General features: G+C 33.7%; 2 protein-coding genes across 2 annotated transcripts; both read right to left on the bottom strand.

Moving 5' to 3' along the window:
• Positions 1–497: 497 nt before the first annotated feature.
• Positions 498–9,112, bottom strand: LOC111709106 (heterogeneous nuclear ribonucleoprotein A1-like). Its single transcript, XM_023482705.1, has 11 exons — positions 9,027–9,112; positions 8,671–8,763; positions 7,880–7,949; positions 6,549–6,640; positions 5,518–5,636; positions 5,178–5,233; positions 4,270–4,689; positions 2,869–2,988; positions 2,312–2,446; positions 1,366–1,473; positions 498–925 (listed from the first exon to the last, which is right to left on the bottom strand). Exons 1-11 carry the CDS (start codon positions 9,068–9,070, stop codon positions 737–739), a joined length of 1,446 nt encoding a protein of 481 aa, XP_023338473.1. The 5' UTR covers positions 9,071–9,112; the 3' UTR covers positions 498–736.
• LOC111709111 (mitochondrial import receptor subunit TOM40 homolog 1-like) lies at positions 9,080–14,128 on the bottom strand. Its single transcript, XM_023482712.1, has 9 exons — positions 14,051–14,128; positions 13,704–13,929; positions 12,993–13,124; positions 12,534–12,631; positions 12,134–12,250; positions 11,958–11,999; positions 11,178–11,263; positions 10,563–10,625; positions 9,080–9,892 (listed from the first exon to the last, which is right to left on the bottom strand). Exons 2-9 carry the CDS (start codon positions 13,922–13,924, stop codon positions 9,719–9,721), a joined length of 933 nt encoding a protein of 310 aa, XP_023338480.1. The 5' UTR covers positions 13,925–13,929; positions 14,051–14,128; the 3' UTR covers positions 9,080–9,718.
• Positions 14,129–15,512: the final 1,384 nt, after the last annotated feature.

The raw sequence follows: 15,512 nt of genomic DNA, 5'->3' as shown, positions 1-15,512 counted from the left end.
TGAAAACTTTTGCCTAGAAAAAATTACGACATTTTCGATTAATAAAAAATCCACCAAAAAAGCCACAAACAATTTCAATAATTGTCTCGTTTGAGATAAGTTTTTCGATTTGTCAGGTGTATCTGAGATGATCAGTTTCCTGAGTCACACAGCGTTGAGAACTCTCCAATTATTACCTAGAAATTATTTTTTAGGTATTTCTATTTTTGAAATTCCTGATTCGAACGAATTTCTTTAAAATAAACATTTACGCGAGAAAATAACAATCCAGATAATTCGAGAACAAAAACAGAGAGCATTGAATTAAGTGGTCAAAAATCGTAAATACAAAAGGGAATAAAGAACTCGAGTGTATCATTGTGTTACCTCTGCATTACCATTTGATCGTAAGATATCGTCGTTTTATGATATTTACCATCTTTGCTCAGTTCGATCGTTCACATTGTATCGATTGACGTTATAATATCGTTAAACGAACCGTTTCCATGGATTCATCGTCTGAAATAACAAGGATATTAGAACAAGATAAAACACTGAAAATATTTAGAAGTCGAAGAAAAGGGTTTACAATGCTTCATATAACTATAACTTGCAAATTTTGTTTGTTTAAAACGTACTTAAATTAGTTCATTGAAAAAAACCACCAAAAACTCAAATGACTTGAAAGTATTTTTCAGCAAAAATGCTTTATATTAAAACGACGAATAACGAGTCCAAATCTTGCACGACTTCGTGTTCAACCCATAGATTCGACAATTTCGAGCATAACGTCGGGGAACTGCTTAAGCTGTAGTTTAGTTGTCGTATCCGCCATGATTACACGCCGGTTCTCCGCAATATATTTGGTGGCAAATGTTTTGAGTTCAGGGAGTCCCCCGTCCACTGAGAACTGTAGGGTCTGGATAACATTGGCAGGATTCAACCCCTTCACAGATAATTTCATTTAGAAAATAAGATTCATCGGTTTATTTTTGTTAATACTAGTTATAATTTCCCATAAACAAATTGGCTGGTCCAATTCACAACCGTTCCCATTAAACCTTCTGTGTGACCATACTCTAGTAACTTCAAGAGAAAAAAGAAAATGTCCGACTTAAACATTTTTCATAGAACACCGACGATAGCATCCTTTTCCGATGAAGGTTTAAAGGGTACCGATGTGGATCGAACCTACCATGGAAAATGAAGGGTCCCTTAAATGGTAAAAACGCGATCCTTGTTAACTGAGAATGTTTGAAATTTAGAAACATAATTTTCTCTTGTCAATTTTAAATTGTACCGAGGTTTGACCATGGAAACATTATTTAAATCTCAAGGAGAAAAAGGTTAAAAACTCGTAAATCTATTTATGAAATTGAACTTTTCCTTTGCAAGTTCGATAACTACAGCATCCTTAGCTCCATTGATAGAATATTGCTCAGCTGCCTGAAGAATAGTTTGATAACAATCAGGACCAACATCAACCAGGGATATCTGGATAGCAGTGAGTAAACAATACGGGCCAAACAATAGATTAAAGTTAAACAAATACAAAACTTAGTGCTTAGAACACTGAACTGGATTCTGGATCCATCTTATAAAAAAACGGATCCTAGTGCGTAACTATTTATTTCCAAGTTTTGCTAATTTCTTCCATAAAAAATGTCGAAAATTTCGTTTTCGTTTTTTGCTTATTTTTGTTTGAAAAACATGAATGAAAATTCAATGAAAAGGAAGATTGATAGCTTTAATTCTTTGCTCTTTACAACCCGATGTTGTAAACCTCAGCTATTTTATATTTGGAATTCTGCTATATCTTTAAGTGAACGTTTGAAGGGGGGGGGGGGCACAAAACGTATTACTCTCCGAATAATTTTAACAATGTTCAAATATAACTTAAAAATGGTTGTAGGACACTAATTTTTTGCATGTGGACTCAAAAATATGTATTGTAACTGCAAAATTTAGTCTTATAAATATTCGAGCAAAAGTGCGCCCGCGCTTTTTTGTGAATAATGCTATTGATCACACTTTCGCAATCTTGACACCATCAAATGAACTTGACCTTACTTCTACGTTTTTAAACAAGTAATCCCTGAATAATTTTGCGCCAAAAAGCCTCAAGTCCCGGCGCGCGCGGATTTTTTTTAAATATTTGAGATTATATGTTTTATCGTGTTTGGCATAATTCAGAGTTCTTAAGTTAAGTCAAAGTCAAAAATTTACATCAGGTTAAAAAGAATAAAACTTTTAGCTTTCTTTAACAGATCAATAACAAAATTTATCAAAAACAGGATCTGTCTAACTAGAAGACTTTTTATGGTTTACTTTCCTTGCCGGAGTAGATGAATTGCAGAAGTACATTAACAACTAGTCCTGAATACTCTCTGATGTATAGTGTTGAGGATCCGTTGGATAAACTTTCAGAGAAAACTGGAGATTTAGCCGCCAGGATAACACCATGAGCCTTGGATAGATGGATTTTTTTCTTGGTTAAGATTGTCTATTTAAACTTTATGTAAATTCGAGATCTTAAATCAATTCTTTCAACATTGATTTTCCTTTAAGCTTGTAACGTTTATATACGTTAGATATAGATATATATTTTTTTGACCATGCATTATAATTAAGGGTGAACCAAATTGGAGAAATCATTTTTTTGTTTCAACTCTATATTGCAAAATAACACCTAATACTGTGAGATTTTTCAAGAAAATGTACTTCCTGAGGTCGAATTTAAAGAATTTGAGAAACGGCTTAAATTTAAGCCGTGGCTCAACTACGGTTGGTTCCACTAACAATGTATTCAATTTTTCAAGATTTAAGCCGGCGCTCAATTGAAACCGGTTTACTTCATTAAGTTCAGACACTGACTTTATATAAACTAACCTTGAATGTAGCATCAGAGCACTGTATCTGAGTATCAATGAACCGACCAGTTTTAACTAGTTGTGTCAACTGTGATCCCATTTCTGTCAGGTTGTCATGGGAGATTACCGTCTCATACTCCTACAGAACATATTTATCCTTTTCAACTTAATTCATACCAAAAATAATTATCTATAGTAATTAAGCAATACGCTTGTACATAATATATGTTAACTAATGCTGGTCAAACGACTGAACCAAATTGGCAGAACTTTGAGTATCCTTGAATTAATTTTCTATTTCACTCCATAGCTGTAATATTTTGCTTTACTACTTCAGGATAGAAAGAGATCTCAATGCAAAAATTATAAAAGTTACTCGGTGCAGTTTAAAGGAAATGAAGAAATCTGTAGGAGGGCGTTTACAGGAAAGGCCAAGTGAAATTTAATGAATTGAAGAGGTCCTGAACTACCTACCGCCGGTTCGAATCCTGAATCACCGATTCAAATCCTCATGAATAACTTTGAATCGGTATTCAGAATTTTAACCGGCGGTAGGTAGTTAAGCTACCTAGCTTAAAGGGGAGGGGGGCGTAAGTCGTATTAATCTCCGGAACATTTAAACAGTGGTTAAACATAAGTGTAGGACGCTGATATTTTGCATGCAAACTCACTAATATGTTTGTAAATGCAAAATGCAATTTCAAATAGATCGGAGCAAATGTGCGTGAGCAATTATCTATAAATTGATATACGGCCTGTAAAACGTATAGTAAGATGACCCATAATGTGACATCTGGCTACTAGCGCGCCGGTCAGAATGATTCAAAGTCAATTTTGACCTCGGAAATGAATTCCGTGTCCCAATTTACCTTTAGTTCAATTATTGCATGCTACTTTTGTTTTGAATTAGGCACAACTTGGATTAAAAATATTCATTAATATTTTTCTTAATTGCGCACGCGCGCGGGGACTTGAGGCTCTAGGGCGCAAACTTTTCAGGAATTTATTGTTTAATCGCGTCCTCATGCAATTTCACGTTCATTTGACGGTGTAAAGCATTTGAAAACGTGAAAAAAATCCTATTACACAGCGCGCGCGAACATTTTCTCCGATCTATTTGAAATTGCATTATGCAGTTACAATACATTTTAGTGAGTTTGCATGCAAAAAATCAGCGTCCTACGACAATGCTAAGTTATGTTTAACCCCTTTTAAAATTTTCCGGAGAGTAATACGACTTATGCCCCCCCCCCCACCCCTTTATTAAATTCGGTCCCAGAAATCTTGAATCATATTTTATCTCTTGTAAGAAAGAATGTTAACTCTGGAATTCTGCATACGTGGCCCTCCTCCCTACCCTGCCTGAGATATAAATAAAATCCTACGCCTTTGAAGCCTGAATTATTATATTCTATTCTACCTGCAGGGATGAGGTGAAGTCTGTGCCACGGCTGCTGCTACTGGTGGAATTATTCCCATTGGATTGATTTTTTGTATAATTCCCTCCTCTTCCCCTCCCATCATCTCCCATACCAGACCCTCCTCCCATCACAGGGTTCATCATCATTGGGTTCATCATAGATGGGTTCATTAATCCCATTCCATTAGGGTTTCCCATCATAGGATTCATATGGGAGGAGTTCATCATGGGATTGTTCATTATCTGTCTATCCATCATCTGATGCATTCCTCCTCCTCCTCCCCGTCCCATCATACCCTGGCCTCCCATCATAGGGGCAGGGTAGGGTGAAGGGCGTTCCCTGAAGAATGGACCGCCCCTGCCACGCCCCCTACCACCTCCACCATATGGCATCATATCTTCCTCGCCTTTCTTAACCGTCTAGACATAGAAAATACAATTTGAAATAACTCTACAATACCAGGTTTATGCGCACCAAAAATATTTGACTAGAAAAAGAAGTTCAACTTAGCAGCTCTAGTTCAACTAATCTCTGCGTCCTTTGTCATTATTTGTCAGATCACGGTTTAAAAATGTCCCCTGTGTTTAAAACATTAGAAGATAAAAATGAAAAATCTTGTTTAATGATATGTGGGAAGACTTAAAATTTAAGTAAAAGATGAGACTTTACTGATGAGTTAAAAATTACGATATGAAGGTTAAATTTGCGTTTCTTGCCTAAACATTGACTTCTAATGTAATACTTAAGCATTTTTCAATAAATTTGTCAAGTTTCCAACTGCAGGATTCTATGATTGTAAGAAACGAAGTAAGACTGAGAAAATTCCGAACCATTGTCTCTAAAGTCTCATCCTTAGTGGATATTGGATAACCCTGTACATTCTAGTTTTATAAATGACCCGACTTACCTCACTGAACTGGACGCTAATATTACTACCATCAAAGTTATATCCGTCCAAAGCGTCTAGTAACAAATGAATTGTGAATCACCAGCACATTAATGCTACAGAAAAAAATATTAGGACATTGTTGGAATTATACACTTTTCAGATCAGAAAAAAACTTCATTGATTAAAGGGGCATGCCCCTTTAAATCATTATCATTATTATTATTATTATTAAAGGACAACCCCGTCAATTACATCTAAGCTCCCTTCGGGGCACAAATAAACTCGTATCTAAATGACAACCCCCCTGTCATTCGAAGATCTGATGATTTCATTATTTTTACATTTAGGTAAAACTTACGTATTATTTGTTCTGCAATTTTCTTGTCTGAGTTAGTCTCAATGTGAACAAATGCGTAATTCTTATTCTTCATGATATCACACTCCAGCACCGAAGCTCCATGCTTCTCAAACAGTTCCCTAAATAAAAAATGTTTTTATTAAAGTAATTTCCAAGAAACTGTGAAATAATAGTCGTTTTTGTTCTTCAATTTCAATATGAATTGTTGAAAAGGATTTTGAAATTTGTAATTGTGAATAGTTGTGACTACTGACTGATATATTTTCATTACTTTTTATAGAAATAAATCTACTACAAAATCTTATCAAAACTTAGGCTACATATAAGAAAACAGTGCTTAGCACCCATTTTATTTTGGAATCCGTCCTGTACATAATTTATCAAGGTGATGAACATTTCTTTAAAACAACCGATTTTTAAAACAAAAGAAGAATGTTCAAATTATTCTACTTTTAATCCACTCATTATTATGCTTAAACTTGATGAACCATTGATGAACCATTGATGAACAAATGGATCCGGATTTGGATCCATTTTTTTCCAGTGCGGATCCAGAATCTGGATCCGGATCCGCATCAAAATTAAATGGATCCTACGCTATTTATAACAGTTCAGTTAAGTATTTTGAAACCAATTAGTTTTTCCTCCCGTTTTTGTCGATATTTTGCCCCTTGGACCCAGAAAGCTAAAATGTTGCAGATCCAAAGGATCCTATTCACTGTAATAAAGAGAAATAAAAGAAAAAGAAAATAATTAAAGTATTTACTGGCAACCACAGCTAGAAAAACATTAACAAAGAACTGGAGGATTAATATTTAAATAATTAATTTTAAACTTAAATATCTTTAATATGCACCATTTTAGTCAAATCAAATGACACGGGGTAGGGATGACATTAGACCGGATACCATATTAAAATATATTTCAACCTCTGTATTTTATCACCATTTCAGTAAACAATTTTATGTTGGTTAATATGCTGATTACGGTATACCCTTCAGCATTTGATAAAAGCCTACGACTACACTTACTTGAGCTGATATTCCTCTAGACCCTTGGGTAGTCTTCCAACGTAGTATTTAACTGGTTTACTACGGGAGCATTCAACGCTTATCCTCTGGCCCTGAACACAATTATAACTTACTAGCTGAATTACCCAGCGTTGCCCAGGGTACTCAAAGTTACTACCACCGTCCACCCGCTCTTGGTTATCAATTAAAATTTTAGCCATTTTTCCCTTTTAATGTGGACCCACTCAATTTAGACTCTCAAAACCAAGCTAAGATTATTTCCGTGGATCTCCCGAGTTCCCCAATCAAAATTTGAATCAAATCGGTCAATGGGGTTCATGAATTATGATCGGACTAACAAATGAACAGATTACAACTTTATATATAGGTTTAAGGGACTGTCCAATGTCCACGTATATTTTAACTGACTCCCATTTTAAGAGTATAATGTCCGTTTCAGATACCCTTTAACCGTCAACGAGAAACATGCCGTCATTTATCTAAAATAAAATAAAACCTTGTCAATTTCCTCATTGTGTATGCTTCATTGTGTATGCTGTATAAAATCGCAAGTCACTTTATAATAAGGACAACTGTTGGTACAGAAAAATGGTTTACATGTTTACAAGCAGATGCAAACCAGACTATTCTTAAGGTCCAGGGGACAACAGATAAAGATTGAAACGTAGAATCCAATTGTAAATTGAGAGTTAAGATACAGAAAATATTCTCGTTTCCAAGGTTTACGAAGTAACTGAACAGAGAAAACAAACTAAACTTGACGCAACAAGATTCTCTCAACCGTTTCAATTAAACAAACTAAACCGTTTCATTTAAACACGCTATTGCAAAAGCAATTCTTAGATTTTCTCCCCCCCCCCCCTTCAGAAATCAATAGGGTAATTAGGTTAATTGCCCATCATTTACATTTTCGAACATTCCTGGAAAATATGAAAATGCCGTCTTCAATATAAAAAAATCCTCGAAACAGGAATGTTTTCAAAAGTTACTCTCGGATCATAAAAAATAAAAAAAAATATTTGAAATATCAACTATATACAAATGCGTCGAAAAAATATCGATGATTATAGGTTGTAATATCTGAATGATTTGTTTTGAATTAGATTAATATTTTACGATCCGAGTCGAATATTGCAACTTTGTGAATTTGCATGGACGCTAAGTTCTTCGGCATGAGTTTTTATACAATTTTCTCCCTATAGACGCAACAGACAGAAGTAAGATTAGTAGCAATCACCTATATCCCCTTTCATTTTTCGCGAACTTTTTTTACGTAAACCTATGTAATATTTTGATTGTCGGATAAATTCCTGTTATTGTAAAATTATTACCTTAATGCTATGTCTGTTAAGTTTCTGACATGCTCTCTTAGCAGCATCCGCATCTTGCATATGCACAAACCTACAATATGATTATTATTTGTTTTGTTGAAAAATATATAATTCATCTTCTTTGGGTTATTAATATATAGTTCTATTCCTCGAATGAGTTATATGTGATTAATACAAACCTTTATACAATAAAACTTAAAGCAGTTCTAACATTTATCAGACACAAAAACTAGGTAAAATTTATGTAGCAGCAATATGAGGAGATTCTCAAAAACGTTTCTTTTTTCAGAGAAAAATCAAACTAACAAACTAACACAGTGCTAATCCCGTAAATGTTTTATGAGTTCAAATGGTTGCAGAATAAATAAACTTTAATATTATTTGTGGCAGAAATTATAGAAAAAACTAATTGAAGCAGCGTTTATAGACTAAGACACTTGTAGTAGCAGATTTTGTTGACTAAATTTTTAAGTGGCAGATTTTACGGATATAAAATGTGTCTAAGAAACAAATCATGTCATTCTAATACAATGATTGCTTGGTGCAACCTTGGAACACTAAAATACTGTTGTTTATTGGCACAATCGATGCAATGTGTGTAATTCTAACGAATATAAATCTTGATCAGAGTCGTTCACGGTGGGGTACTGAGCCCCCCCCCCCCCCAGTTTTTAACTTTAGTTTCCATGGGGATTTCAGGCCACACAGGGTGATGAGCTCCCCTGAAAAAAAAATATTTCCTGTGATCGCTCTTAATCCAGATGAACTCCTGAACCAACTAGAAGACCTACCCGAACGGTTTTCCTTGTATCCGGTCCACCTGGGTTAGTTCACCAAACTCTTCAAACAGTTCCTGTAGATCCTCACTAGTGATGTAGTTATCCCTGAATAGAAGCATTGAATTCAATCATCTTCATATAGTGAAAATTTTAGATTGAAAAAAAACTTGTTCTCGAGTCGGACTTTGTTAGTAAAATGTGGAAAGGTTTATAAATTAAAATTATCAAAAACCATTTCAAAAATGTTTTAACATTGTTGAGTGCTCACGGTGTGAGAATAGTTAAATTTTTCTTTTGTTTTCGTGGTATGAGTATGTCAAGTACAAACTTTCGGCTTTAAGTCAGCCTCTAAAAAACGTGCAACTTACCCCTCAGCGTCGACATCAAGGCAACCAACGAATATTTTCACCATTTTCTTGTTTCTAGAAAATAAAAAATGCCTGAATCCAAGCCCAATATGCTTGTTACAGATATAACAAAAGGGGACTGCCTGACTAGACAATATGTTTATAAAAAGAAAAATGCGATGAACATGAGTATTTGACTGACAAACAATACAATGTCGTGAATATCATTTACTCTCCAGTTTTTACTAATTTTTCAATTTATCATTGAATAATTTTCCTATTTTGAGTTTTGACTGAGGATGATGAGAATGGAGTGTATTACAAGTTCAGAATGAATACAATGAAGACTCAGGTCAGCCTAAAGGTCCTTTACATTTTGCAAGTAATATCGAACAACCAAAGGTATTATGGATTTTTTTTTTCTCGAAATTATTAACAACATTATAGAAATAGCTCTAGTTTGTTCTAATAGCAATTTTTCGAACAAAAAATTCGTTATTTCAAAATGCTTTCAACACGTTCGTTATTATTAACAAAATGTTAGGATTTTTTTAACAGTTTAGGTTTAGATCTTGATATAAATTCTAGATACTGATCACAAATTTTCTCTGGACTAAATATGAGAACTAGCTGGGGGGAGTTATGAATGTTGAGTGTTGGACTCCAGCTAGCCTGGAAGAATGTGTAAGGATGTATATATATGAGAATATAAACTATCCCATAATAAGCCCAGCACCCATTTGAAAACTCTGCTTTGGATGATTAAGAAGTCCACAGAGTGAGAGTGTAAGAGGAAGAGGTAAAAGTTTTTTCTCCAGAACTCCTTTAACATTCCAGTTGGAGTCCAGGGCTCCTCGGAATACAAGGCCAGCCCGGGGAATCTCAACCTTAATACATAACATTTTCGGGGCTGTAAGCGTAATTTCAAGTGACCCTCCATGCAAAGATGGTTATGTCCGATTTACAACGGTAACCATTGAAAGGTTTGTCAGATTAAATATGAATTAAATATCAATTTTTTTGTTTCTTTACATTTTTTTCATTTGCGGTTTCTCCGAGAGAGTGACTTGCGCAGCTTTAGAAAAACTTGTATAAATAAATACTTTTGAAGTCAAAAGAACGACAAAATCTTCCACATTTTTGATCAGATTAAGGTTTCAAGAGTACAGTTGTAGATCGGGTATTTCCATCTTTGCATGTAGTTACTTGAAATGACGCTTACAGTCCCTTTAAATCTAGTAGAAACTTTTGCAACGAATTTTATGGAGTTCATTGCAGATTTAACAGACGTATTATTTTTAGCAGACTTGCCTTGGTGGTTAATTTTTTAGATTTTTAAGTAGGGTTAAGGTACTCCTTTCTTCGTATATACATTTAGTTTGTCTGTCTATACTCTATTGGCTAATCCGTTAGTGATTTATTATTTGGTCTTCCCGAAAAAGTTGGTATTTCTCTATTTTTTGGAGATCCACCAAAAGTTGGTATAAAAATCAGCGAGATCTTAAATTGTCATTTATCATAATAAACTTGAGGGTTAGGTTCAAAAAAGGATATTACCTGGTAAGCCAAGGATCCAACAGTCTCGGCCATTTTCAAATTAGCTTCAATTTCAGTCCCAACCTGTAAAAAAATCCTGTTTATTAACACTTAGTTCAATAAAATAGGACGGAGTCAACAAACCTTCGTTACGTGTCAATATAACGTGAAACCCTTAATAAAGAATACATCGGAAGAATTTATCAAATGTCGTCTTGACAATTTTTCAATGAGTTTTATACTATATTACGTAAATTTCAGTATTTGCGAAAATAAATAAATAGCCATGAATATGCGGGAACAGTTTTAATGAGTTCCATATAATCATTTAATTAAAAAACTAAATATCTGCAACATTCCATTATCAGAAAGTGATGAATACGACATTTGATGAATTCTTTCGATGTATTCGTTATTAAGGGTTTCACTTATATTCTCTATTAGTGAAGATTACCAAAATAAGCAATTTCTGATATTCAGTTACTTAGAAATATAAGTTTAAGATTGATATTAAATCTATGTTGTACTGTAACAGTACAAAATATGGGGCTTGAATAATACAAAGTGAAGGATGGTTTAATAAAACTCAAAAACTTCATGATATAAATTGTTGATATAAAGGTGTTTGTTTGGAACCTGTAAATCCTCACTACATTTCTGCCAGAATGAAGCGTGAATGGCTCCACTGTTAGATAAGGTAGAGGCTAAACAATAATCTGGACCTAAACAGTAAACAAACCACGGTTCAAACGTGAATGTGTCTTAACATTCTTCAACTTTTGAACAAAATCATGACACTGTTGAATCCCAGATATTTACATTGCAAACCTGAAACCAGGGTCGCAGTGTTAGATTGCAACCCTAGGGATGCAGTCTAACTAATTGCCAATTTTCTGCCAAGAAAATGCGGATTTACAACTTCGAAAACATTAATTAGATTTGATTTCTGAGCTCAAAAATATTTGTTAGAAAACTAAACGGATTTTAAAGTTTTAAAACCTAAAGAAGGTAGATTTTTATGAAAATTAAAATATTATATGTAGGTTAGAAGTGGAAACATCTCCATAAAATTGGTTAAAAATTTAATAATTACATATCTCCTCATTTACGTAAGGCAACAAGGATGCAATAAATATGGGAGGGAATATTACATTGTCTTGGCTTCCCTCGACCTTGTTGGGTCGCAAAGCATCCCTCGCTGCGCTTTTTGAAGCGTTATGTCTTGGGAAATGGGAAGTCTTGGCAATGTAATATTCCAAGAAAAGTAGCTTAAATCGTCTGCGCTTTCGAATCTTAAGTAAGAATAATATTGGACACTAAACAAAAATATATTAAAAATTTCGTCGCTGAATGTTTTATTTAAACAAATTAATTTTAGAGTTTAGATAAATATAAAAATACAATCAATAAATCTACCTGAATATCTGCCGGCCAATGATAGAGCAGCAATATGGCCTCCTAAAGATATTTGAATATTAGTGATATTGAATATATTCAAATATTAGTATAATATCTATAAAAATGGTAGACAACAATTTAAAAATGGGTAGGTTTGCGAATATACATAAATACAAAAATATACATAAATTAACCTGGTAGTTGAGGACTAGATTGATAAACAAGCTCAGCTCCCAGAGAAATATTACTGGTGACCGTCTGAAGGTATTGTAGAACTCCGACACCGGTTCCAGAGATCAAATCGGGATTTGCTAAACAAAAAAATTAAATTTAACTTCTTCAAAAAATCACAACTTTATTGATAGAATTAAAAAGTAAGAAAAATATTGAAAATGGAAAAAAATGAAAGTGAAAAAAAATGAGCGTAACTTTTGAAACTTGCTCAGTGCAGTGGTTGAAATTAATGAACTGCAAGAACACGGTTTACATGTAAGGCTAAGGCACTCTATTTATTAATAGAATATACAAATATTAATTGGATTAAATTTTAAAACATACATTTGTAACATGAAAGCTAAAAGTCTAATAACCTACCTAGAGTTAGATTAGCTGTATAATCTGCTCCTTTATAATCTGCTGTTAGCTGACAACCCTGCCATTTAGACTGCTGAATCTGGGCAATCATCTTACACCTGGAATATTAACCATAATTAGTTTGGCTAGTACTACACAGAGATAAAACAAATTTCTTGAAAAATATTTTTTGTGATTTGTAAATAGAAAAGGGGGAAACTTTAAAGGTTATAATTAAGAACACAAAACAAACCATTAAAAAACGGCCCCGTTTATTGATTCATCTACCCCTTCCATTCCTCATGATGAAAAAAACTCTTGTGAGCATTGTTTTCTAGGTTAGGTTAGGATCTGACAGATAGATATAGGCGGGATGTTGCTTTTTACAGATGAATGTATAGAGAAATCACCGAAATTTCCTCACCATGAGGATACTAATTTTATTGCTCATTCATCCGAATAAACCAAATAATTGTAAACCTGATATTTTTTGTTGGAGCGTCAATAATGTGAGCCTGGAGGTTTCCTGCCATATCAATATCTCCGAGTAGTATAGGATACGCTTCCTGGGGGGATATAACACGAGATGCTCCAACATAAGTTGCTCCAAACCTATAATTGAACAATTATGTCATATGTTTGAATATTAATACCAAATCTGAGATGATATAATTAATAAATAATAATTTAAATGACAAAGACTTACGGGGAAAATTGAAAATTAAAGTAACAAATACCCAGGAAAGGTTAATAACCCAGAGCTTACCCGGATATACAAGTAATGGTTTAAATTCTCAATTGTAAAAATTATCTTTATTTATGTGGATTTAAAGGGGAAAGGAGAAGTTTCTATAGTTCATAGATTTCACACAAACTATAGAGGCTTCTCCAAGACAGGGCTATAACCGTCAAGCAACCTACCCCCCACCCCCCCTGTTAACATCCCTAAAAATTGATCAATTCAATCAATTTGGTTACTCAAAAAATGTTGCGATTCGTTTAATACATATATGGAGATTTAGGCCTCAGTCATAGATAATGTAAAAAAGTACATGAAATGTTTTGTATTTGAATTTGAATTTGAATTTGAATTTGAATTTGAATTTGAATTTGAATTTGAATTTGAATTTGAATTTGAATTTGAAGTTGAATTTGAATAAATTGCACATCTGGAAAATATATTCTTCTCACCTATACCCGCTGGGAGCTGTGTTGCTGAGTGTGAGAGTATGTGAGACCTGAAAATGTTGAGAAAGTCCTTTATTCACTAGAAATTTATATCCTTCGAACGCCATCGGGAAAACATCTTTGCACTTCTTGTGAAGGTCCTCCATGGAGCCGGGATTTTTATCAACCTCCACGGCGGGGGCTGCCGGAGTGACGGGGGTCTCAGCGGACACTTTATTGCCCATTTTTCCTGAAAAAAATGAATTTGATTGTAATGTCGCTAAATAGTCGGCTGGATTTTTTCTCACATAACGAAAATGGCTAATTCTTTGAAAAACAGAAAGATATGAAGAAATTATTGATTTTAACACCTGCTCGGCCATTTAATATTTTGTTTTAATTTCCGGAGTCGGCAGAAGTGATGCGGCCTGAAATGCAGGCTGGACGCCACTAGCGGCGTTGGAAAGCCAGCGGTAGCGAACGGAACTAAAACAGGCCTTCCGCATTTTCTTAATTAATTTGCGAAGTTTTCAAAATACAGGGTGCCCCACGAAATATGACAGTTGGTGAATTATAGTCTTCTTCTGCATATATTGTAGTAGATATTAAGGACTTTTTGCAGTTTATATCTAATCAATTTCACTATAATATATGCCATAAAATATTTATTATTATTCTCTTTCCCTGTACTAACCCGAAAACCTAAAAATACCAAAGTCCCTATATGGTATACATATTGATAGGTATTTTTATGTATTTTGGGTAAAGAACTTACGTATATTTACGTATTTTTACGTATTTATATCATACCATACCAAGAAATGATTCAAAGTTTCAGGTTTTTATTTTACGTATTTTTTAGGAATTTTTTCTTTACATTCACTGTTTACAATCTGATTAACCTAGCTCCACGCATGTCAGTTAAGATCTGTTACCCAAACAATTATCAGGTATAAATCATATTCAATTGTCCAGAGAATTGTTATGCTGTATTGTTACAAATGAATTGTTCAGATCAGAGGGGAATTAGGTATTAAAAATTCTAAAAATACGTATATTTTCGTAAATTTCACACCAAGTAAATTTCATACCAAGTTTTTACGTTTTAACAATACGTATTTTTACGATTTTTTCTTTACTTAATTTTTTTTACTGTTATAAAGTTTGAGGCCAACTTAAAAACAGGCCCGTGACCAGGGGGGGGGTGCAAGGGTGCAGGTACACCCCCCCCAGTCCCACATAAAAGAAATTGTTTCTCATAGTTTTCTAAAATCTAGTTCCCAACAATATAGCTCAAGCAAGAGTTGATTCCCTTCCCAAACCAAATTATAATCTTATTGTGTGTTACTATAATAGCCATTTTTGGGAGTTTCAAAAACATTATTTTAAGCGAGGATATTTGTCATTTTTAGTCATAGATGAAGGGTTTTTTGAGTACTCAAAAATTCACTGAGAATGTCTCAATGTCAATAAATAAACTCTTTTAAACAAAATATTAGAAATTTTATTTTCTATTCATCTTCATAATATCGATCATATGAGGCTAAGTAAGACTAAGTAAGTGTCAATATATTCACGAAACCTCAACTGCACAAAAATGCATTTTTAAGTTAGAATTTGAAAATATTTTGTACTCTTTTAAGAGAATTGTTCTGTAAGAAATTTAATCCAAACATTTTTGAAAATGCAATGTTTTAAAATTGCTATCATTTTTGAGTAAATTGATGTTTTCATTAGAATCAATTTCAGTAAATTCTCGATGTTTTGATAAATAGAAGTTTTACTTTGACAGTCTTGAAACAGGTATAATGCATAACACATATCTACTTCCAG

The sequence above is a fragment of the Eurytemora carolleeae genome, unplaced genomic scaffold (genome assembly GCF_000591075.1).
Source record: "Eurytemora carolleeae unplaced genomic scaffold, Eaff_2.0 scaffold934, whole genome shotgun sequence".
NCBI classification, from domain to species: domain Eukaryota; kingdom Metazoa; phylum Arthropoda; class Copepoda; order Calanoida; family Temoridae; genus Eurytemora; species Eurytemora carolleeae.
Note: the sequence above shows the minus strand (reverse complement) of the source record. Positions and strands in the feature narration are given on the sequence as shown.

Bases quoted from the DNA above. Each gene is read 5' to 3' on its own strand.
- LOC111709106 (XM_023482705.1), bottom strand. From the start codon at position 9,070: ATGGTGAAAATATTCGTTGGTTGCCTTGATGTCGACGCTGAGGG. The intron at 5,234-5,517 runs GTAAGTTTTACC...ATTTGTTACTAG, and splicing joins AATTGCAGAACAAATAATAC to ACGCTTTGGACGGATATAAC. The intron at 4,690-5,177 runs GTAAGTCGGGTC...TTCTATGTCTAG, and splicing joins TTAGCGTCCAGTTCAGTGAG to ACGGTTAAGAAAGGCGAGGA.
- LOC111709111 (XM_023482712.1), bottom strand. From the start codon at position 13,924: ATGGGCAATAAAGTGTCCGCTGAGACCCCCGTCACTCCGGCAGCCCCC. The intron at 10,626-11,177 runs GTTCCAAACAAA...ATTTTTTTACAG, and splicing joins AATGTAGTGAGGATTTACAG to GTTGGGACTGAAATTGAAGC. The intron at 9,893-10,562 runs GTAATATCCTTT...TTATGTATTAAG, and splicing joins TTGGATCCTTGGCTTACCAG to GTTGAGATTCCCCGGGCTGG.